The following is a 26,443-nucleotide window of genomic DNA, read 5'->3' on the forward strand; positions in this document are numbered from 1 at the left end:
CCCAATTCAGCCATAGTATTTCTTGCACTATGAGGGTGATTACAATTATGAACTGCATGCTTAAAATTTTGCAAAAAAGCTAAAACTTCCACTTGAATACTTTGCTTTGGCATAAGCAGCAAAGTGTTTCACAGCATGTTCAACATTTAGCAGTTCCGTTTGCCTGTGCTCATTGTTCAAAACAGATATATTTGTTGAGGAGCACTATTCCGCAGATAATATTTTATTGCCTGAAGATTCGAAAGTGCACGTTCTGCAGAGACCACAGTTACGGGTAATGGGTGAAAAATGAAATAAGCATCCGGAAATTAAGTGTAATAGTAGTGTTCCAGGATGAAAGTAATGACGTCTTGAATTTTCTCAATTTTTTGTGATCAGAGGTGTACCAAAGTGAGGTTGATGGGAGTCATAACCCCCCTTCCCCACTTTGTGCCAGTATTTCTAAAAAAGAACGTACACTCCCTTTCAAAAAATCCTGGGCATGCCACTGTTTGTGATATCTTCCATTGCATAGTGTCTGAATATATTGGTGTACGAGTTTAGAACTAACATCGTTGGTACATGTTTGAAGTTCGTTTTTTGATAAATCACGGAGCACCGAAGGACAAAGAAACTATTTTGTTAAAGGCCCGCAAATACTATCAGAAACAGAAAAAGCATATTTACGTATAATTTTTTATCTGCAGCAAATAAACTGTTGAAATGTTTTACAGGACAGTTTACCAGAAAAAAATCTGGCCCTTCTCAACTAATATTTATTCACTTAAATCACATTTATTATTACAATATATTGAAGAAAAATTTATAATGCTTTGTTTCCAGCAAACAAAAAAAGCAGTGAATTGTTCAACTGCTGCTACAAAGATTGGCAGCTTCCACTTATTTTTCATTGTATAACTGCATAAATAAAGATGTACCTTTCAAGTTAAACACAACTTTTACAATAATATGCTTCACTTTCGAACATTTCTTTCCTTTCAATTTAAATACACTTCTGGCTTCAATCTAATGCTTCCTTTTGTTTATTACAGTGGATTCAGTTCCACACCTCATATTTATTTTAATTTGTAACATTGTAAATACAACTATTTGACGTTTACACAATAACTTACTGACAAGAAAATTACAAATGTATTTTTTAACACTATATAAAAAAAAGTTCTAATAAAACTGTTATGTAAACATTTACAATGCTGAGAATTAAGATCACACAGCCGCTCACAAACTTGAACATACATCAACCTCTTTACATTTCAGTCAAGAAGTTGCAGTGGTAACTCAAACGGTTAATTCAGGAAATTGAAACTGAAACAAATGTTGCATAAAATGTTAATTATGATATGAATGAGCTTTATTTCTCATTTCTATTTTCTTTATGTTGCTTTTTTACGCCTCTTTAGGCTAACTGTGACAATGAGGATGAATGACCAGACAAAATTGATAAAGTGCAGGCCAGGACTTTGGATCTAGAATTTTCAATGACATAATTGCACGGACGATCACCAAGACAGCGAATTGTAACACAATTATGCAGTTATATTCTATTTCCTAATGTGTCTAAATAGAAGTTATGTTTTCCAAAGGAAAGAAATATACAAAATATACACATTTAAATTCACTATAATTTTGTAACGAACAGATATATTTCAGTAAAATAAAGTTTGTACTGCACGGCAGTCCTTGATTTTGCCTGGTAATGCTGCATGTTGAGAGGATCATGTGACTGCAAGCAATTCCAAGATGGCGTAAATTCAGAAGGCAGGTGGATTGGCAGCAGAGGACCAACATCATGGCACACAAGATCGCCAGACCTGGCTGTGTGTGACATTTGGCTTGGGGATATGTCAAGACGGAAGTGTACGCTGAAAGATCTGGATGACCACAAAGCAAAGATATCTGTAGTCATCGCGGGCATTTCGGATTCCGGATGAGATTGCAGGAATGCATCGAATTGAATGGTGCCCACTTGTAGGTGTGGCGATGAGGACAACAGACATGCAGTGTTACCAGGTAAAACTTTAAAGACTGCCATGCAGTACAAACATTATTTCACTGAAATATCTCTGTTCGTTACAAAGTTATAGTGAATTTAAATGTGGGAAGGACTTTAGGAATACCCTGCGCAATGCACACATTTTTGGGTTTTTATGGAAGACATGGATGAACACTCAATTTTGTGAGCGACTGAATGAACAAACTCTAAAATGCTATAGGTTGGCCACATTTATAAGTTAGGGTGTTCAGATTACAAGTAACTATAAAAAACTTTTCTACTAACGTCACACTCTTGAAGATAATATATTTACATATGTATACACACACTGCATTGTATACTCTTGTTTCCTTGCTAAAACACAAGGATGTGCATATATATGCAGAGAAAATATACTGCATCACATCTCAGCTTCACAAACACACTAGTTTCACAGTACATTTTGCTCAATCCTGTATCTTATACATACACGTGAAGGTAGAACAACCAGTAAAGTGACTCCTATTTTATTAGTCATTTCATTTATGCCAAATACTATTAAAGTAAATATGAAAGACTATTAAATTGATTTAAATGTTGTATTGCATACTTCCAATACAAAACGTATAAATTTGTTGCTCATGTTTAAAAACTATGTTTAAACATAAACTAGAATTTAGTTCATTTGTGCTTTAAAATTAACATTTCTAAACATTTGTGATGCTGTTTGTACAACCAAAACCTTAGCATTGTGGACAAGCGGTAACAAGAGCAATCGTTTGCGGCCTTGTTGAGGGAAGAAAAGCAAAACTTGATTAATGAACTTACAAAAGAACTGAGCTCCTGCCACCCACAAGTAACTTAAACGGCAACAACATTCAACCTGCATCTAAGACATAATGTAGTGGATTTTCAAAAGTAATTGGTTACAGAAAAGAAACATGGAAAAAGGAGGTATGGTCACATTGTACCAAGCTGATATGCTGTGCCTTTCCTTCTTTAATCTTTATGTCACTTCAGGATAGGATTATCAAGTGGAACGAATCACTTTGTAGAAAAAATGCACTTTCCATTCTATGATCATGTTTGTTTAGGGCAATACAGCATGTTTCAAAATTATCTTTAACGATCAGAACTTCAATAAAACCTAAACAAAATAATAATAAAAAAAAAAACGGAAGTTATTTTTCTTTGCAAATCATCAAGTTTTATTTGTACTCAAGAGTACTGTGTGTTTCTTGATGAAACCTTTCCTGGCAGATGGATTGGACGGCATAATTCCTAGGCCACCTCATTCACCTGACCTTATGCCCCTTGAATTTTTCTGTGATATTTTGATATTCTTTTTTCAGGATATTTTGTACTACAGAAAGGTTAGGGAATTGGATGAACTGAAGCCAACAACATGGCAGGAAGTCAAATACTATCTTGAGCATTGTTTATACAACCATTACGATCACAACAAACTTTAGAATGTGCTGTTCATCGTACAGAAAAAAAATCTTTGTTATCTCATTCTATTTGTATTTTATTGAAGGTAAAAGTTGTAATTTTGGAACATGCCATTACATAAAGCGTAGAAAAATAATAACTTGAGGATGGAAGACTTTTTAAGAATACGAAGACACAGAGGTCTGAAGGAAGCAGGTTATCCTTTAGCATCTGAAAAGAACTAACGGAAAAGTTTGTTTTTGTGCCAAATTCTACTTTTCTTGCATCATGACAATATGCAACATTAATTTTCTCATATTAATTCATTCAAAATATACACTTCTTTTTTTTCCCCAAGTTACATCAGCAAAAACAGCCAATGTTAAACAGATTTTGAACGTCAGTTGAAAATGCTCAATGGCCCAATCAATGTAGAGATGAGTGACATTTGTGAAAGAAGTAGCAAACTATGAGCATGCACATCTAACAAGGCAAGATATACTGTTAATGTGGAGAAACTTTAATTTATCAAGGAACATCACAAAGTTAAGTGAATTTCATTCATTTGAGCAATGGACCACATTTTGACACAATGAAACATGTGGAATTCACTGTAATCTGTACCCTAGGAGTACAACAGGGTGAAGGAGATATATAGGCATATCTTTACAAACAACATGGAACTTTCATTTTCACAATACAAGTAAAAAAATTAAATTATTTAGCATTTACTTCAGTATCTATAATTTTGCTACATTGTGACTTTTGTATTCTATGTCATATTTCTCTTGTTATCACTTCTAGACTTTTGCAAACTTTTTCAATACGACACAAAGCAACACCAAAGACCAAGAATATTAAACAGCACTGAACAAGTTATTCCTCTAGATGACTAAAATTCCAAGAGATATGGAAGCTACACTCCACACATAGACTGTACAGTAACCTGACACACATCGTCAGCTACGAAAAAAAAATGAAAATAGAAAAAAATATACAAAGAAGCCGTACCAATTTATGAAACCACACCAATGCTATACTCTGAACAAATTATAAATTTAACTGTATCATCATTATAGTCATAGGATCATAACAAATATTGACTTTCAAAACAACATTTTTCAAGACACAAACACACAAAAATTCCACACTTTTTTTTAGTAAATATACTCACGCTAGAATTTTTTTTATACTATGGTGGATATGTTTCAACATTTATGATAACTATGTCAGCATAAGATACGCTCATTTTCAATGTGTATAATTAAAAAGGCTGTAGAAGTAAAAAAAAAAAAAAAAAAAGAGAGAGAGATACAGAGAGAGAACCAGTAACTACGTAACTGGTTTATATAATTTCATATTTACAAAATTGAATAATTCAAAGCAAGTCTGTTTTGAGAAATATAAACCATCTATGTTTTACAGTTTTGTATGAAAAAAAATATACAATGAAACTTGGCACTCATACCATACCGAATATTCACACACAATCATCACACCGCATCATCATATGATAGTATTACACACACAGACGTTTATGCACTATTTACACAAGTTTACAATTTCAATGCAACAGAACGATTGCATGTGGAGCAAAGTGCAACAATACCACAACAATCAACTTCTGTAGAATCTTGTTTGCGGAGCACAATGCCATTGCTGTTCGGACAAACAATGGTTTAAAACGAAATACTGGGTACCACTAATCTCTTCGTTGCTCATGTAGTCTTAGTGTACTGTAAAATTTGTCAGTATTATTTTCTCATTTGCTGCACTTCACTCTCAAGATGGTGAACTTTAAAGGAAGAGGAAGGTTGCAAGGGAGAAATTTTCCAATTACAGAGTGCAGAAAACAGAGGGAAATGGTGCAGGTTCAAAATAAGATTCAAGATGCCAGGGACTGAGGTGGAGGTAAAATGACGAGGTACGGGGAACTAAGCACTAACGACTAAGAGGACACTGTACAAGGATGTGAACAAGGGTGACAAAGAAAGCCAAGCAGATGCAATGGAAGTTTCACTGTTCGTCCATCCTACCCTTCTCACATGTACCTAATCACTCATACTCATACTAGGGAGAATGGCCCTTAAAAGTGGGTTAAGCAGTCAGTATGTGAACCTAATCAGATGGGGCATTGAGGAGACCATTCACTACAAATACTAGTTCGAACCCACCTCACACAAAAAGACCATTGTTGCTGTCTGGAAGAGAAGAATGGAATTTGGCAGCAGAATGAACAAGATCTCCAACAGCGTATGATGACGATGTGCCATGAGAACAGTTAGAAATCTAAGTCACGATTAGACATTTCAGATGGCTTCAAAGTTTCTGCAAAGCAGGCGCACAGTCAGGAACTGTTTGGAAACACTGGTCCATTGCTACGTTCATCCCTCACCCATCCAGGCAAGGTAGAAGTTATCCTCCAATATCGTGCCAATGCAGAGCGTTCGATATATGTGGATGGCCAACCTCTGAGGTGCTTCCTCATTCCAGGACCTTATGGTGACTTGAGTGTGGCAACAAATGTCAGTGAACTTCGATTCCCGACAGGTGACAGATCAACTGTACTACCAGACATCCCGACCATCCATTATCTTAAAAAGTCTTGATGGGATTAGAGAGAGTGGCTACTTACATTATGGAATATTTTCTCATACATTAAATGCTGCCGTAAACAGCTGACTGAATATTGCAACAAAAATGTATAGATAAGACTGATTTTCTGTATTCTAGAGAACATGATTTTGTTGCATAAGTACCTGTGGCAGTCATAACTAAAGGAAGGGTGTAATTGGAAGAAAATATGCCACCAAGTGCCATATTATTTTTTTTGTTTTTGAAAATGTTTTGTACTCTGTAAGGTAAAAAGTTTTCTCAATGTAGCAATTGCACAACAAATATATTTTCTTCTGAGAGTTTATGGATGTTCTGTGCTTTAAAAGAAAAAAAATGTCTAACATTTCCAAAATCAATTTCCTTTTGAAAAAAAAATTAATTTTGATTGTAATTTCTGTAGAACTCTATTATTTCTAAAATTTGTGGAGTACCTTTGTCATATGTTAGGCATGAAGACTGACATTTCTAGAACTCTCTTGGATCTTGTTTTCTGCCAGCAACTGCATGTGCTTAAAGCACTGTGTACGGAGATCATTCGGTCTTGATCCTCTTTGCAGACGGCTCGCTCCCGCTGCCTTGAGAATTGGAATCCTCAGAGAAAGCTAACTGCGCAGAAAAGTCTGTAGGACCTTGCGAGTCGCTCACTAGAGAAAAGCCTGTAAAGAAGACATCACAATTTAATACATCTCAAAGCATTCCAATGTCAAAAACACGAATGTGCTAAATCTTAATCTTACTTTTGAGATAAAAGCATGTTAATATTCAATATCCTGGAAAAACTGGTTTTGCATATGAATAAATGTGTTCATGCACAAAATATGTACATACTAGTGGCTGATTATTAGGTCATGTAAGTTATAAACACAAAAAAAGTCAGAAACTGCACTGGATGAAAATGTCAAAAATGTCATTCATAGTTTTTGCATTGGCAACCCCTTGTTCCCTGAAGTTCCCAGGATTCCTGTACTTAGGCTACACCAGTACTACCTATTCCTTCTGCACTGAAACTTCACTCCCTACCCCTGCCCAATCTAGGCTCTGTCCCGTAGTCCCTTTCCGGAACAATCGCCTACATAAACATAAACAAAACAAAACAAAAAAAAATTCAAATTACTTAATTTACACAAATAATTTTCACGTCTCATGTAAACCAAGCCTGTACTGTTTACCAGAACAGACTTGGTAATTAATTACAAAAAAAGGTATTGTAACAAACATATTGTAACCATATTAAGTAAAAACTTGATAAAAATAAATGGGAGAAGCATACAACTTTCGCGGAACAGACATCCTGGTCTAAACTCAAGGAACCAGGATGAGTGCACACCCCCGAATGTGCATGGGTCGAGGATAGGCACAACTAGGGGGTTCCCCCCTTTTTTTCATTTGTAACAAAATGACGATATTTGCTCAAGCAGAATTCCGGAAAGGTTAATAAACCTTTGTGGTACAGATACAACCTATTTGTCAATATGATACGCGGTAAGACCTGTACATTGTTAACACATGGGCACGGTTATTTTTTGAAATATTCAATACAATGCACAGCCAAATTAATGAATTATCTAGTACGTGAAGGTGTATTCAATGGGAGAAATGCTCAAATTTTGCTGCTCGATTTGAAAGCCTCTTGTTAAGAAGTGCAAAATGCAGTTTTCATGTTATTAATGATGCAGTGTTGAGTAACTCTTGAGAGAAAAATAAAACTTACGATTTCAAACTGAAGAGAGGGCAGGAAATTCCCATCTGTAGATTTTCCTTCTGATGCTCTACCTTTCTAAATTTCTTACCAACTATGGAAAGAAAACTTTCTCCCCTCTGAGAAGGGATGTACTATCTCAGTTATTTTCTATTGAGTTGGTCTACGCTCTCTTACCTGGTCGAAAGTCCGAGAGAATCGTTTGAACAATAAAAAAGTTCAATTTTGCTGGGATAACCAATAAAAATCCACTTTTCATGAATCAAATTCTAGCATAAATACAGTGGAACCTCAATTTTACGTTTTTAGGGAAACCAAGCTGAAAAAACTTAAAATGCGGAAAAATGTAAAATCGATGAAAATTTTATAACATTTTGCTATGTTGGGACCATGAAGATGGAATGTATCGTATGGGAAAATGTAAAATCCGGGAACGTAAAATCGGGGTTCCACTGTATAGTCCTGAACTTCTTATAATGTCCTTTGGTTCTCCCATATGTGGTAAACCACAGACATAAATCTTGGGGTGTAGTACACACCAACAATGGAAGCTAATTCAGAGTTGCCAAGACTCATCCCCCTGTCACTCCATTCAACAGGAGGGAGGGCAGGTGGATGTTGGCTGCGGGACCTTTTTCACCCTTGGTGTCTTCATCCCTCCTCCGTGGACACGATGCCTGACTACGGTGACCAGGACAGTCCCGTTTCAGAGGTGTATTACTAAAAAGCCCATTTTATAAAAATCTAGGAGTTATCTTGAAAACGAAGTCTAAATTTGAGACACAACTCATGCTAAAAAGATGCATTGTTTTGAGCATGTTCCGTTACTTGTAGAGCATAATCAGAATGCAGCTTCTTTTCGGAATTGCAAAAAGAATTTAATATTCCTGCATCTTGACACAAACTCAAAAGAAAAATCTAGTGTTGTGTGTCTGATATGTGGAGTAAGGTTTCCAGCGAGATTTATAAACGGTTGATGAAGAATACAGCGGTTCTCAAGATTGGTTCTTCTGCTGAATATTTGTGTGGGAATTGGTATTTTAAGTCCACTTTATGCACAGTAAGGCTAATCGGGAATTCACCTACAGTTTAAAGTGGGATCCGAACCACTTTGTGCCTCCACCGGTATTAAACCCGGGACCCCTTTGATAACAAGGTGATGATGATAACACTACACCATCAGGGATGTCCTGCTAAATACTTCTAGCATTACTCAACTTAAGCATGGGACTAACATCACAGGTTGATCAGAAAGGACGATTCAATGATTTATTGATTTGCTTTATTTTACTTCGCTTTTGTGCCATTTTTGGCTAATGTGCGAAGATGTGAATGAGTGACGAAATGATGAATGGAAACATCCATGGTCAGGCTTGGATTCGAACCCGGGGCCCTTGGCATCATAGCACAATGTGCTAACCACACGGGGGCCCACCAGAAAAGACGAGAAATGATCTGCAAGTCACACTGAGATTATAATAATTAATACTATTTGACAACGGAAGATCATATTTTAACTTATGGTTTATGATGTATCATTTATGCGATCCATCCTGTAATAAATAATAACAATACACACTCCTCACAAAAAGTTTGTAATATTGTGAGGCACAAAAAGTTTTGAATATTATTGTTAGGTAACAATATTCCAAACTTCTTGTGAGGAGTGTGTATTAATAATACACAATAATTTTATAATTAGGCCTAACTGATCTCCTTGGGATGTCTCATTTTTGGATCAAAATATTCTGGTTACTGTATGCTTGGCATTCCAGTGACACTACCCAAATAGGGCAGGCTGAGAAAAGAGAGAAGATGTGGCAATGATTTCAGAAGGACAAGGATGAACTAAGGTCATAGAAGATAGCAAGAACAGTCCTTATCACAGGCAACTTGCACCAAAGTCACTGTAACTATACTTTCTAGTCATTAAGAATAATATGTAAAGTTGAAAAAAAAAACATAACAACTTGCAATACAAACTGAACATCACTTGTGTGAGCGACAATGCCTCACACTCATATTTGCATGAATCTGAATGTGTTTCTCAGGCAGAGTTCTTAAAGGTCCAGGAAATTTAAATAAATTCAATTCCGGTCCAGGAGAGAAAATCAGGAAGCGTAAATGGGTTCTGGACCGTAAAGAACCTTTTTATCTGTAAGGTATTTCAATTCGGTCCAGGAACCATTTTTCCCGATCAATTTAAATACAGTCCAGGATCATTTTTTTTCTGAATCAGTTTAAATAGGGTCCAAGTTCCGTATTGAAATGAAACACTACACAACTTGGATCAAATACGGACCTGACGATAAACAATTATCCACTTGTGAGCATGAGCTGGCCATCTCGAGAATCTAAGGTACAAGGTATAAATGGGCAAAAGCCAACGCTGCAGTCTCTATGTAGCCACATTCTCTAGCGTGCGTTTCTTTACTTGGTTGTAGCAGCACTGGCCCTCCCTGTTGCGATATCAGAAGCCTCAAGTTACCTCATTGACGGCTCCTTTTGGCTGCAGTTCCTGGATCGGATGCCAGAGCAACACGTGGAGGGTTTGTTTGAACTCAATGTCACGCAACACTAATATAGTCCATTGCGTTATGTGCAGTAACTCTACGACAAGGGAGTTTTGAACCTGGCCCACGGGAGAACAACAGCATCTTGATTTATTCCCTGCGCTACATTTTCTACAACCGCAGTGTGACATTCCAATGTAAAATGTACTCACGGACATTTTTAGAAGGCAACTTTTGATCGGTCAACCCTGGTCCAGGAATTGTAAATAAATTCAATCCCGGAATGGGAGAGAAAATCAGCAAACGTAAATGAGTTTTAGACAGTGATTAACCTTTTCATATTTAAAGCATTTCAATTCGGTCCAGGAACCTTTTTTCCGGATCAATTTAAATTTGGTCCAGGAACCATTTTTCCAGAATGAAATTCAATTCGGTTTAGGAACCTTTTTTCTGGAAGAATTTGAAACGATACTTCACACTGAATATATATTGTATGCGAAGGATGAGCAGACTAACACAATTTTAAAATTAAATTGCAAGTCCTCAGTGCTCAACTGGTTTTCATAATGTTATTATACGAGGCGCATCCAGAAAGTAAGTTTCTCTATTTTTTAAAAAAAAAAACAACACAGTTTCCGGAAACCATTTATTGGCAACAGGTACAGCAAAGGTTCAGCTATTTTTCAACATAGCAACCACCAGAATTCAGACACTTGTCGTATCGTGGTATCAACTTTTGGATCCCACTGTCGTAGAACTCTGCCGCCTGTGAATGAAACCAGCGTGTGACAGACGTCTTCAGCTCTTCGTCATTGCCAAAACGCTCACCGGAGGACAGGAATTTCTTGAGGTGCAAGAAAACGTGAAAATCGCTGGGAGCCAGATCAGGACTGTAAGGTGGATGATCAAACAACTCCCAGCCAAATTCTGTCAAAACAGCTGCTGTGCACCGAGCCGTATGTGGACGAGCATTGTCATGGAGGAGCACAACACCTGCAGTAAGCATGCCACGCCTCTTGTTTTGAATGGCACGTCGCAATTTCCTTAGTGTTTCACAGTAATGGTCAGCGTTCACCGTTTCACCTCTGGGGAGGAAGTCAATGAGCAAAATGCCCTTCCTGTCCCAAAACACGGTGCACATCACTTTCTGTACCGACAGCGTCTGTTTGAATTTCTTCTTGACAGGAGATCCACTATGCCGCCAATGCATTGACTGCTGCTTGGTTTCCGGGGTGAAGTGCGAAATCCACATCTCATCGCCCGTGATGATCCTGTCGAGGAAATCATCGCCGTCATCATGGTACCGTTGAAGGAATGTCAGTGCTGCTCCTGAACGTTTCATTTTGTGTTCGGGTGTCAGGTTTTTCGGCACCCATCTGGCACACAATTTTTTGAACAGCAGGCGCTGCGTGACAATCTCATGCAACACGGATCGCGATATCTGCGGAAAAAGGCTACTCAACTCCGTAATCGTGAAGCGACGGTTCTCTACGATGCGCTGCCGCACCAGCTCAACCAGATCATCAGTGATGAGGGACTGACGCCCACTGCGCTCTTCATCATGGACACTTTGACGACCTTCCGAAAACTGCCGACACCAGCGACGCACCATCTGCTTACTAATAATGTTCGGCCCATAGACCTCACAGAGCTGACGATGAATGTCAATTGGCGCAATGCTTTGTGCATTCAGGAACTTTATCACCGACCGAACCTCGCATGCGGCGGGAGAAGGAATACGAGCTTCCATTTCGGACCACTGCTGCCTCTCTACTGGTGCCGAGCGGGATCTGTCCGCCTGGCATATGGTTGATACGTCTTAGCTCTGCTGCGCATGCGCAATTTACACGGCTCATTATGTTTACTTTCATGGGGAAAAAATAGGGAAACTTACTTTCTGGATGCGCCTCGTACTTACATTGCAAGAATTAAACAACACAACTCAACTTCCAAAATATTATTTCACTTTATAACATTTGATATAAACTAATTTTCGATTTCTGACATTTTTTAGTCAATCTTCTTACATAATAAAAACAAATCGAAATCAACAACTTAAAACAAATATCGACATTGATACAGCGTTCTTAATCTCAATAGTTCCCTGTTAATTTTATAAACTTGTAATAGAAATCAAGTAAATATTAGTTATTTGTGAATGTAGAAGACAGTCACATAGTCCCCCAACTCTCTATAGAAAACTACTCGAGGATCAAACATTTTACAATCACCCTGTATGTTATCTAAAATGTGCAGATCACAAGGAGTTTTCTCAAGACAAAAATTATGGGTCAAATTATGAGGCATATATAATTCACACATAGGTGAAACAATACTTAGTAGTAGCCTTGCGGAACCAAATCTCCTTTTTGGCTAAACTACTTAATATAAATAATATACAAAAAGCTGAGTCATTACAAAACTCTTCAGTACATTGATTATTGAAATATTACACATTCAATAAACAACTTGCCTCAAATTATCATTATTTGATCCCTATATATGTTTTCATTAACCTTGATTTGGTTAAAACATGCCTGATCCATTCCTAATATTTAAACATACAATATGCGACAAGTTTACTAATAAACATTCTCCTTAAAGTAGCACATTTCACAACTATAATGACTGACTTCAACACATCATTCTACAATCACAATGAGATAAATTTATGCTTAAATAGAACAGTGCAATTATTAAATTCAATTAACTTCGTCACAATTGCTTCCAATAACTGGTTTTTCTTCTTCTCGGAACAATTGAACATTTTCAAATTAGAGAAATTTATCTTTCCATAATTTTCACCATGTAAAGTGTACAAAGATGCGAAATTTCCTTTAACTTCTTTTACCATTAATGGTCCAATATATAATTGAAATAACTTATGAATTTGTTTATCCAGTTTAGAACTCATTTGTCGATTTCTTGCCAACCTGGTTTCAGTTTAACTGCATTGGGAGCATTCCTTATTTTTGATTTATTCTTCTTCCTGTTTGAATTTATCTCTGCCAAATATAATTTTTCCTTCCATGGCAACTTTCGCATTTCCTCAGGCCAATTGAGTTCAGATGTTATGGAGTCTCAGATTTCCTCGTGCAAAAACAATTCATTAGGTGTAAAACCGGTTATGCTCGAACAGGAGTTATTTACTACTTTTATAACCTTATCGATTTTACGTGGTGTGATCACAATGACAAAATAATCTTAGTAATCTTAAAATAATCCTATAGCGCAACAGCCCAATATTGGGCCAAGGCTTACCTACCGACTGCTGGCCTCCCTCCCACGTGAGCCACCAAGGGGGCGTGGAGATCTGCAGCCAGACTACAATTTCCTTATTATACCTCTCTATGGGATTAGCTTTTGGATTGTAAGACGTTGCTGCTAAATGATTTATTCCTTTTGAAATCAGATACAACTTCCATTCTTTGGAAGTAAACTGGCTACCACAATCGGACAGAAGGATTTTGCAGACAGGATAATGCTTGAAATAACCATCCTTAAAACGATTAACAATCTCTCTGGTAGTGAGTGGCCTTTCTCAGAGGATAAATCATAATGTATTTTGACATAATATCCACAATAGTCAACAAATATTCGTAACATTTAGATTTGGGAAGTTTTCCAATAAGATAGATAATATATGGTATTCGTCCCGAAATATTGGTAGGCTTATTGATATAGATTTTGCACATTCCATGCATCTCTTAGATAACGTCGAATACTCCTTTTCATGCGTGGCCAATAGTAAACTTTCTGACACTGTGCTAAAACTTTATCATAACCAAAGTGACCTTTTAAATCATGGACTTTATGCAGCACTAAGGGAATAAGTTCCTCAGGAACAAAAATTTTACATTTTTCCTCAGGCTTTGCTTTGTAGAACAGAATATCTTCATGTAGAAAATATTTACTTGACATTCTATGCAAGGAGTCATTCTTAAGTTAATTTATACTATGATTACAGGTCCCATCTGACCTTTGTGCATAGCACCACATATTTGAGACTTCCTCCTGTTTAAAATCTAGTATCACTTGATTTATATACAGATATTCTCCAGATACTTTATTATATTCACTCACTGGGAACCTGCTCAAAGTGTCAGCTATAAAATTAGAGGAACCTGACACGTGATGAAAGGTAAAATCATAGGACTGTAATTTCAGTGCCCATCTCGTTAAACGAGGGTTCAATGACTTTGCAGTTTCCGACCAGGAAAGTGACTTATGATCAGAGTATATGTGGAAATGCCTTCCCTTAAGGTATATCGAAAAATTTTCTACTGCAAAAAGAATAGCTAAACACTCTAGTTCATGAGTACTGTAAGTCGCCTCTGTACCACGAAGTGTACGACTGGCATATTGAATGACACATGTTCCATCACTTGCTTCTTGCCACAGTACACTTCCTAATCCTTTCTGACTAGCATCGACGGATATAGAAAATTCCAAACTGAAATCCGACTGTCGTAGGGCTGGGGCAGCTACTAATGCATTCTTTAACTTAACGAAAGCTTCTTGATGTATCGGAGTCCATTCATAAATAGCATCCTTACGTAACAGGCTGTATAATGGTGTGACTATATGCGAGTAGTTAGGAATAAATCGGTTTCTCCAGTTCACCAATCCAATGAATTTTCTCAGTGATTTCTTATTGTTTGGGACTGGAAATTGTAACAATGCTGCATCCTTAGAATGATCCACTTTAATTTTTGTACCAGATATTACATGCCCAAGAAACAGAATTTCTTCCTGAAAAAACTTGCACTTTGCAAACTTAATGGACATATTTGCCTTTCGAAGAACCTGCAATGTATACTCCAAATGTTTGAAATGTTCACTAGCTGTCGAAATAAAAATTAGAATATCGTCAATATATACCAACACAAAAGAACTGGTTTCCGGTCCAAAAAGGTTGTTCATGCGATCCATAATCACAGACACCACTGATTTAATACCAAAAGGTAAATAACAGAACACGTGCTGGCACCCTCTGTATGAAAAAGCCGTATATGGATAGGAATCTAGAGTTAGCAGTATCTGGAAATATCCACATGATAAATCAATCGAACTAACGAATGTAGCACCATGAAAGCGTTGCACAAGTTCAGATATGGGTTCGACTTGAGTGAGAGGGGAAATCACATGCTGATTCAAACGACGAAAGTCTACCACTGGATGCCATTCTCCATTTGCATTTGGAACTATGAGCAATGGAATGAGGTAAGGGGACGACATTTCCTTTATAATGCCCCAGTTCTTCCACTTATTCAATTCATTTTCCAAAGCTGCCCTTTTAGCAAAAGGAACCGGATAAATTGGAGCACGAATTGGTAAATCAGTATCCAACATTATCTTGTATAGTTCAACATGAGCGGGTCTAGGCTTATTCGAAAACTGCATTCTATATTTTAGTAGCAACTCACAAAAGAGCGCTTGCTGACGTGAGGAGAGTTTACTACAATTTTGTACTGTTGATACAATTTTCTCTTCAGTTACTATGTAGATTTCTTCGGAATTTGCGTTCATTGGCAAATTTTCTGCCATAATGCACTGAACCCTTTTGTCAACATGCTGATCGTTAGGCTTCAGTCGATACAAAGACTGTGTCACCTCTTGTTTTGCAGGAGATACCAATGTAACTTCTTCCTGTCTAAAATTCAGTATAGCTTTATATTGCCTAAGGAATGGTATACCTAAAATTATATCTGCATACCATAATTCGTAACTCATTAGATTACATTGACTTCCACTGTCAATAATACATCGAATTGTTAAATTACAAATGGACCCAAAAATAACAGGTTGATCGGTAATAGGAAATGGTACACCACTATCATCCATGGTCCAAGTGGGTTCTTCTTCGTACCAATCAAGTTGGAAAAACACTGCTAGCTGGTCATTGTCTTTAAAATTATCATATACAGGAAAAATATTTATAATTTGTAACTGAACATTTTGTGAATCATATTCTGTGTTAAAACTTGCAACACAGCCCTCTGTAATCTCACTGCGAGTAAATCTGGCTCCATTTACTCACGGCGTTCGTTTGACTGTGACTCCATCGCTGGTTGTATTAATTCTTTAACTTGAGTTTCTCTGGGATCAAATGAAACGGCGTTTTCATTCAATCGGCTACCTAAAATAGCATTACTGTTACGAGAAGCGAATGATTGTTCAAATGGCTGACGACAATTACAACATAAATTTACTTCATTGATTAAACCTTGACTATTGTTCGGGGAATAAGGCAAGCAAGCCACATTACGATCTGAATTGGACCTCGTTTGTAGATAACCTTGCCTTGTATTAAAACGTCTATCATTCTGTGGTGTCGCACTGTCTCGTTGAAATTGGGTATTGTTATAACTTCTGCTATTTGCATTTACGTTTCTTCTAAAGAACTGTTGATTGCCATAATTATTTTGATTCCTTCTTCTGAATGTAAAGTTCTGACGCCGATCAGAATTTTGCCCTCTATTATACGAGCTACCACCGGATGTAGAACCAGAATTAAAATCTCTATTGTTGCGAGAAAACTGTCCATTATTCCTTTGATTAGGATTTTGCCCCCTGTTTCTTGGATGCGCGTTAACTGTCTGAACTTTGTACTTTCATTTATCTCTGAAATCTGACGCATTTGAATCGTTAGTAAACCTGGATGTTCTCACTTCAAAATCACTAGGCAAATCACACTTCTTACCAGATCTGGTCTTTATCAAATCCAGTCTCTTCAATAAATTAATAACGTCGTCAACCTTCGTTAGGCCAGCACCTAATATCATCTGTGCCGTAATCGATGGAAACTGATTAATCAAAATGCCTATGACTTCTGCATCTTTAGGACACTCTACCAAATTATAATATGTTGAATAAGTACGAGTGGCAAACGCCTCCATGCTCATACCACTATTTTGATCATATTTTCTGTTCCTCAATTCTGACAATTGAGCCTGCGTCAATGATTATGAAACTCATGGAACAAAATGTTTGTATGTCATAAAGGAATCCACGTGCGTATTGTACCATCCCTCGGCTGGCCCTTGAAAACAATTCCGAATACATTCCAATCTCTGAACGTTTGGAATCTGAAGCAAATCCAAATGTGAAGTTAAGGTTTCAATAAACTTCCTTGGGCTAGATTTCTCTGGATTTCCAGAAAATTTAGGCAACATATTCAACTCATTCAACCGTAGATACTTCCGTGGTTGCTCCTTAGAAGTAGATGGTTTATTTGTATCAGAATCAATGATAGAAGCGTGCCTATGGTGCTTCGTGTTGTAATTAGGTTTAAATCGTTTTACAGAAGTTGCTTGCGAATTATATTTAGTTTTGTTTACTTCAGATATATCAGAGTCTATATTGCTAGATTGTGAAGCTTTATTTGGTGGATCAACATAACTAACATGTGAAGTTTTATGAGGCTTCTTTAATCGAGAATTTCGCACATTAACTGGTGAAGTAGGAGCTGACAAATTAGATTTAGGATTTCCTGTAGATTTGCGTTTTCCTGACATATGCAATGGAAAAGATTCATCTTCTGAAGCACTGGAAGATGACAAGGATTAAGATACAGGATCTCTGGATTACGTGAAATTTCAGTAATGTTGCCATTGTTCCCTGCAGCTTTATGGATTGTTGAAGTATTAGTCATCAGCAGTTTAGCTGTTACATCACTTAATCGTGCTTCACAGATCTCAACACGTTGAATTAAACCTTCATTATTATTTTCCCTAATCTGGCTGATAACATTCCACTGCTCGTTTACCTGCAAACCCAATCCAGCAACACTATCTTCTAACTTACGAATGCTGTTCACCAGATATATTCAACTGTTGGAAATTTTCATCTAACATTTTAATTTGTCCCTTTATTTGATCATTTGCTGTTTTCCAAGCTTCAGCAACCTGTCCAATCTCCATCCAGAGTGAGTTGCCCAACTCCTTAACAGTGTTGTTCATATTTTCCATACACTTCACCCTTCTGTCTTCAAGTTCTGCAAACTGCTCTTTCTGAGATTTCTCATGCTCTAACAATTGCTCTCTCTGAGATTTCTCATGCCCTGACAATTGCTCTCTCTCTGAGATTCCTCATGCTCTGACAATTGCTCTCTCTGAGATTTTTCATGCTCTGAGAATTGCTCTCTCTGAGATTTCTCATGCTCTGAGAACTGCTCTCTCTGAGATTTCTCATGCTCTGACAATTGCTCTCCGAGATTTCTCATGCTCTGACAATTGCTCTCTCTGAGATTTCTCATGCTCTGACAATTGCTCTCTGAGATTTCTCATGCTCTGACAATTGCTCTCTCTGAGATTTCTCATGCTCTGACAATTGCTCTCTCTCAGATTTCTCATGCTCTGACAATTGCTCTCTGAGATTTCTCATGCTCTGACAATTGCTCTCTGAGATTTTTCAAGGTCTGACAACTTTTGACTTACGCTGTCATTCGATTCCTTCAATACCCGAAACATGACCAATAATTGTGCATTAAAATCTGAAGTACCCGTAGGTAATGGCACGATAGGAACATTCTTCGTTGTCATTGCACTAATTTGTATTCACGACAACAGAACGAAAATATTAAGTACACAAAGCAAGGAACACTAATAAGTCTACAAATTATAATTCTTCAGTGTAACCAAATTCCCGCACACACTTGCCACCAATTTCTTGCAACGATACTTCACACTGAATATATATTGTATGCGAAGGTTGAGCAGACTAACATAATTTTAAAATTAAATTGCAAGTCCTCAGCACTCAACTGGTTTTCATAATGTTATTATACTTACATTGCAAGAATTAAACAACACAACTCAACTTCCAAAATATTATTTCACTTTATAACATTTGATATAAACTCATTTTCGATTTCTGACACGACATTTTTAGCCAATCTTCTTACATAACAAAAACGAATCGAAATCAACAACTTAAAACAAATATCGACATTGATACAACGTTCTTAATCTCAATAGTTCCCTGTTAATTTTATAAACTTGTAATAGAAATCAAGTAAATATTAGTTATTTGTGAATGTAGAAGATCAATTTAAATTTGGTCCAGGAACCTTTTTTCCAGAATGAATTTCAATTCAGTTTAGGAACCTTTTTTCTGGAAGAATTTCAATTTGGTCCAGGAACCTTTCTACCAGCATCGATTTAAATACGGTCCAGGAACCTTTTTTCAGGAAGAATTAAAATATGGTCCAGGAACCTTTCTTCAATGTAACAATACGCAACTTGGACTGAATTTAAATTGTGTGATAAAAAAGGTTCCGGTCCTGCAGCAGAACCCAATAGAACCCATTAACATTTATGGGTTCCTCGACTTTTAACAACCCTGTTCTCAGGTGACAAGGCAAGAAATATGTGCTTCCATTGATCGGCTGCATTGCCCTTGGTGAAATAGCTTGAGGGATGACTGCGGGGAGGGAAAGTAAAAATGGAAAGCAAAAAAAAAAAAAAAAAAAAAAAATTCAAGAAATACAAAATGTTTGAAAGTATGAGACAGTATTGCTAAATAAAATCCAACCTGTACTGATACATCAGCCCAGTCCTTATATTTACACACTTATAACAAAAACTCAGATTTCGGGAGGAATATCGCATCATAATATACAAGCATGAATTTACCTTCAAAATCTTTAAAGCTAGAACCAAATGTTATTTTCGTATTTGTACTTATCACCCTCTAATTATTAAAATGCATGTAGTTTGGTTTGAGTTTGTGTTTCTTAAGTCCACTTTATTCACCATGCCATGAAGGTGTATAGGGTGTGGTGCAAAAGCACAGGGGGGCACTTTAAGTCCACGTGATGCACGGCAAGGCTAATCGTGACTTGGGATCTTAATCACTATGTGCCTCCACCGGGTATTGAACTTGTAGTTTCGTTTTGGACCCTTTTGGCTGTCGACCAGTATTAATTTTTCTTTGACTTTAACTTAAATGTTCTCTGCTAGGTACTTTACACAATACTTTAGTTAATACTACATTAGAAATTAGGCCTCAGTGATCATTATCAAACGTATTTATCAAGAAAAATGTATATTCTTACAGGGCATGGTATTTGAAAATTAAATTTATGTGGTATATCTCAAAACTTTCAGGGGAATGGAAACTAACTCTACTCCCTTCGCCTCTTTTTCCTTTCTTGTGACTCGCAAGTTAGTGTGTGCAGGATGGAAATTTCTGCCATTTCCTGACAAATTTGTAAAATTTTGGGATGTGAAATGTCCAGAAGATTTCCCTGATGCTAGAATTCTATGCACTGATTTTTTCCTGATGCATTTCTGAAATGAAAACTGCCAATCCCAAGAAATGTTCAATGTTTACAGAGCAGAAATGTTATTCACAGACTGTTGGCAATCCTAAAAGTCAGGAAATCATTCCCCAAAGTCCATAAACTTTTCCCAAATCCCACTACCAACATTTTGGGAATGTCACACCCTGTATTTTTCTTCTCAGAAGCTGAGACTGCCCCTCAATGTGACAAAATATAAAACACCACAGGAAATACAAACATGTGTAACGTAAGATGGTATAATTTGCACTTCGTTTAATACTGTCGAATCAGTTTGACTTTCCAGAAATATACATTCCAGTGTGACTTGCAGTAGTACAGTCGATGGCAAACATAATGGTAGGCAAATTGTCCATCACTATTTTCATTGTTTTTTATTCTGCATCCTGAGTTGCTATAAGGAATTCAATTCTGTTGATGCAAAGCATATGTTGTCCTCTGCCTATTGACGTATTTATTTCAATTCATGATCATCACATTGTGGAAAACAGATTGAATGAAAATGGTGGTGGACAATTTGCCTATTTCTTTTGCCGTTGGGTGTACAAGCAGGGATGTGACGAATTCACATATTGGAATCAGTATCAGCAACGGTAAAAATACAATATTTCCCAATACTGATACTAGGGCTTTGGGCTCCAGCTATGGGATGGTTTGAGTCTCCTGGGAGGAGGGGGGGGGGGCATAAAAACTTTTGATCTGAAGATTTTGGCCAGCGTACGGGACCAGTGGCCACCCACCATCGTGAGGAAACTGGAATCTTATGAATGAGTAGCATAACCTGGTCATGAAAACCTACAACAACGACTGGGGGTTTGTCGTGCTGACCACACGTCACCTCGGCAGGTGGTAGTAAAGCCAGGAGTCTGTAGATAGACCCTGGCCCTCGCAGGCTGTTGAACCACAGGTTATGTTTTAGCAAAAGTATAATATTCATACTTACATGTATTTGAGTCCTCTGCCAATCCAAAATTTGAGTTGGATGAATCCAGATTAGCTTTCCTCGAGGGGTTGTTCTCCTTATTTGAGTGGTCCTTCCCCTTCTTCTTCTGAAATACAGCCCTTGTTTACAATACGTAACATCCATGTAGCTACTCTACTACTTCATGCATTTGCTGAGTCATCGTAACATCAATTGATGTAATTAATAAAGCCAAACAATTGAAGCTTTCAATTCCATTGATTTTGACTTTATGGACATTCCTATAATATACTTAACTAATATGAGGGGCATTCATAAAGTAATAATTTTTGATTCTTATTTGAAAGCATGTTTTAAGAATTTGCACTGTGGGGAAGCCTTTGGTCCTTAAGCTATCTGATTGGTACGCATTCTGCACGCAGTAGTTCTGTGGAACGCCGCTGAAGGGCAGGAAAACCAAGATGGGGCACCCCATGGAGCAAGCCGACAGAGGTTCGGGATGTGATTGGCTTTAAGTTCTTGAAAGGAAAAATTGCAACATCAATCCACAATGGACTTGTGGTGGTGTACGGAGGGAATGCTCCATCTATGACACAGTGGTAAGGTGCTTAGAATGTTTCAGTGTGGTGAAACGAGTTTGCAAGATGAAGAATGCAGCGGACGGCCTTCTCTCCTGAAACAACCCAGAAATGTGAACAAAGTGGAGTCCCTCGTGCTCGCAGACTGTCGTATTATCATTGCAGCCATTCTAAGGGAGGTGAACATTAGTCAGAGGTCAGTATTTAACATAATACATAACGTAATGCTGACGAATGACGAAAGGAGCACAGCCATCTCCATGACAATGCCCCCTTCCATTTTGCTTAGGAGACTGTGACTCAAGCAACCACATTGGGTTTCGAATTTCTTCCTCACCCTCCGTATCTCCTTGACCTCGCACCCATCGACTTCTTACTCTTTACAGAAATGATGAAGCCCCTGCATGGGAGGCCTTTCGATGACAATGATGCTATTTCTGAGGCGAATGACTTCTTGGACAGCCACACGCAGGACTTCCACAACAATGGCATCCACAAGTTGGTACATCGATGGGAGAAGTGTCACTCTGGGAGTAGTTTATTTGAAGAAAGACTAATTCATTCAAAAAAATGTGTGTGCATTACTGTATTCTTTCTAAGCAATAATTATTACTTTATGAACATCAATCGTACTTCAACTCTACGTGAACATGCTACAACTTCGGAATTTGGCACCTCACCTGGTGTTCAAGGTAAACAACTTCCACCGGTGACAATGAACATGCGAGTCATTGCTAGTTGAGCTGCAGAAGTGACAGAATGCTTGTGCTTAGCTTTCGTGATGGACTGGAGCGATTATGAAAACAGTATGGCTTTTCAGCACTCCATAAACAAGAACATTTATTTGGGGGTGGGCCAAGACTTACCAAGTACTAAAATTAAATAATGAAAATATACTTCTTTAGCATTAGTTGTATAATCAATTGTTAACTTATTGGAAGGTCAGGATTATATTGGGATCATACAGCTTTGACGGACAGTACCAAAGATGTATGCTTGCACACTACTATTCATGATACTATGCATAAAATATTAATCAGGAACTTTACTTTTCACCAACTGGATCTAACATTCTTCTTTTATTCAATATACAGGGTGTTAATTTTAACTTGACATATCAAAATAGCGGGAGTGATATGCATGTGAGGAAAATTTGCTCCAAACAAACCATGATCCTTGTCGGGGGGGGGGGGGGAGTTAATGGCGTACAAATGAGCCCCCGTACAGGGCCCCCCTGGGGGGCAGGGGGGCACGTTGTGTTTTTCAAATAGGAACCCCCGAATTTTGTTTCATTTTGGGATTCGCGGAGTAAAAATAAATAATAATTATGCTTGACATGGGTGCAAAAACATGCGAAATAAAAAAGATATGGCCATGTGTATGTTTGGAAAGACGTAAATGTCGTGCATGGAAAAATGGTAACAGGCCCCCCCTCCCCCCCCCCCCCGAAAATACGAAGAATGGCGTGTGCAGAGGAAAATTTCATTGCTGTCGATGGTGTCATTGAAGAGTGGAAGAAGTACCAAAAGAAGAGTGCGGAGGGGATAAGGGGAGGGGGCAGCATGCAACGAACAAAGTGGAAATACATCTGCTGGATTAATGCAGATGCCAAGGATATGAGGGAAACAAATTAACGAACTGTGCCTGTGCCAGAAAAGTGAAGGGGTAGGGGATGTAAATCGTGTTTCCAGAACTCACGCGAAGAGTATGTTATCGCCACCGACGTTGTCGGATCAGCTGTGTTATCAGACGCCAGCTACACGTAAGGTACAAACTAGGCCATTTGACCTTGCGCTGAAGTCAGCTATCTGTGCCCGTGTTTGCTTGGGGAAATAGGTGGTTATTGGGTGTGAGTACTTCAGAAGGTTAGTTGACGTGCCCGTATTCGAAGTGAGTGCAGGGTAAAAGTGCAGGTATACGTAGGACGATGGAGCGTGTATCTGTGGAAGACAGAATTGAAATGATATTCATGTATGGCGAATGTCGACGGAATGTGGACAATGCTGTCACCGAATATGCCAGACGCTATCCGAACAGAGTGCGTTGGCGGTCGACTTTTGCCAGGGTTGTCAAGCAATTTGCAACAGTAGGAAGCGTGTGTCCGCAACAAAGACGGCGTCGAAGAACTGTCACTGGGGAAAATAATGAAATCACTGTATTAGCTGCAGTGGCGTATGATCTCCATTCCAGCACGCGTAACGTAGCTCGCCAGAGTGGAATGTCCCATGTCAGTGTTTCGAACATACTCAAGAGGCACAAGTTTCACCCGTACCATGTGTCATGGTGATGATTTCCGTGCACGGATGGTGTTTTGTGAATAGGCACGTGGACAACTACATCGAAATCCGGCATTCTTTCGGGACGTTCTGTTCTCCGACGAAGCAACATTCACAAACCATGGCCAGGTTAACCGGCACAACATGCACTACTGGAGTGCCGACAACCCACACTGGTTGCGTGAAGTTGAACATCAACGCCCGCGGTCAGTGAACGTATGGTGTGGCATCATGGGTGACAAACTCATTGGTCCGTTTTTCATTGACGGTACATTGAATGGGCGAAAGTATCGCAATTTCTTGCAGGACGAACTACCGATATTGCTGGAGGATCTAAGCCTTACACAGCGACAGGTCATGTGGTATCAGCATGATGGTTGTCCTGCGCATTATGCTGCCATAGCTCGGGAAGTATTAACGCGCAAGTTCCATCATCGCTGGATCGGACGACGTGGTCCTGTCAATTGGCCGGCTAGATCACCAGACCTTACTGCGCCAGATTTCTTTTTGTGGGGTTTTCTTAAAGGAATGGTGTATCAAACTGTACCCACAACGCGCAACGACATGATGCAACGAATACGAAATGCTTGCACACAAATTGATGCTGCCACACTTTTGCGTTGTGAACAGTCATTTCATGCAAGAATAAATAAATGCATCGACGTTCATGGTCACCATTTCTAGCATTTGCTTGGGTAAGGCATGTATGCCCATGCACCACCCCACCCCCACAGGTGAGAGGCAAGGGGACTCACGTGACACAAGCACCCCACACGTGAGAGGCAAGGAGACACGTGAAACAAGCACCCCACAGGTGAGAGGCAAGGGGACTCACTTGAAACAAGCACCCCACACGTGAGAGGCAAGGAGACTAATGTGAAACAAGCACCCCACAGGTGAGAGGCAAGGGAACTCACTTGAAACAAGCACCCCACACGTGAGAGGCAAGGAGACTCCCTTGAAACAAGCACCCCACAGGTTCGAGGGTAATAGTATTTGCATTCCATCCTTCCCATCTCCTACACTTTTCTGGCATCCCTGAATACGTTTTTGTGTTTCCCTCATCTCCATGCCATCTGCATTAATCCAGCAGATGTATTTCCACTTTGTTCGTTGCATGCTGCCCCTCCCCCTATCCCCTCCACACTCTTCTTTTGGTACTTCTTCCACTCTTCAATGACACCATCGACAGCAATGAAATTTTCCTCTGCACACGCCATTCTTCGTATTTTCGGGGGGGGGGGGGGGCTGTTACCGTTTTTCCATGCACGACATTTACGTCTTTCCAAACATACACATGGCCATATCTTTTTTATTTCGCATGTTGTTGCACCCATGTCAAGCATAATTATTATTTATTTTGACTCCGCGAATCCCAAAATAAAACAAAGTTCGGGGGTTCCTATTTGAAAAACACAACGTGCCCCCATGACCACCAGGGAGGCCCCTGTGCGGGGGCTCATTTGTACGCCATTAACTTTCCCCCCCGACAAGGATCATGGTTTGTTTGGAGCAAATTTTCCTCACATGCATATCACTCCCGCTATTTTGATATGTCAAGTTAAAATTAACACCCTGTATATATATTCAATTCTTCATCTACTTGACATTAATTTCTTTGCTAGGGCACTTGTTTTGATACAAATTATGCTGATTTTAACTATATATAAGCTAGATAATGAATATGTGCTGTTACATCTCTATTCTTATTCGGTCTTTTTACTTATTCACGTAATAATAATAATATAATATTAATTATTTATACATGGTTTATTTGTTGTTTTAAGTCCACTTTATGCACAGTATAGCTAATTGGGACTGGACCTACAGTTTAAAGTGGGATCCGAACCACTTGTGCCTCCACCGGGTATCGAACCCGAATTATTTATACATTTTCAAGACCTTTGAGCTTTGAATCTCCTAGCGGTTCCTGCAGCATTTCATTGACAATGGATAGAGGCATGCAAATTTCGTTTTTGCCGAAAACACGAAATATGAAATAACATCCTGTAACATTCATTTTTCATGTTTCTGAAAGGTGTGAGGTGAATTTTCCTACCCTGTCTTGTCACGAAATAATGCAAAATGAACTGCAAAATGCGAAATATACTCTTAAACAGGAAATATACCATT

The 26,443-nt window shown here is 38.4% G+C and overlaps 1 protein-coding gene across 2 annotated transcripts in view; it reads right to left on the reverse strand.

The window, feature by feature from the left end:
• Positions 1 to 697: 697 nt before the first annotated feature.
• Positions 698 to 26,443, reverse strand: part of BCL7-like (chromatin remodeling complex subunit BCL7B-like protein) — a 35,177-nt gene continuing 9,431 nt past the window's right edge. The window contains exons 3-4 of one of the 2 annotated variants that reach the window (XM_083125718.1): positions 21,478 to 21,580; positions 698 to 6,675 (exon numbers count right to left, since the gene is read on the reverse strand). In XM_083125718.1, coding sequence (XP_082981844.1) covers positions 6,551 to 6,675; positions 21,478 to 21,580 — 228 coding nt within the window. In that variant the 3' untranslated portion in view covers positions 698 to 6,550. Of the gene's footprint in view, positions 6,676 to 21,477; positions 21,584 to 26,443 lie in introns of both variants that reach the window. The other variant, XM_083125717.1, reaches the window with a different exon arrangement.

This window comes from Lepisma saccharinum, chromosome 7 (assembly GCF_977018435.1).
Source record: "Lepisma saccharinum chromosome 7, izLepSacc3.1, whole genome shotgun sequence".
In the NCBI taxonomy this organism is placed as follows: Eukaryota; Metazoa; Arthropoda; class Insecta; order Zygentoma; family Lepismatidae; genus Lepisma; species Lepisma saccharinum.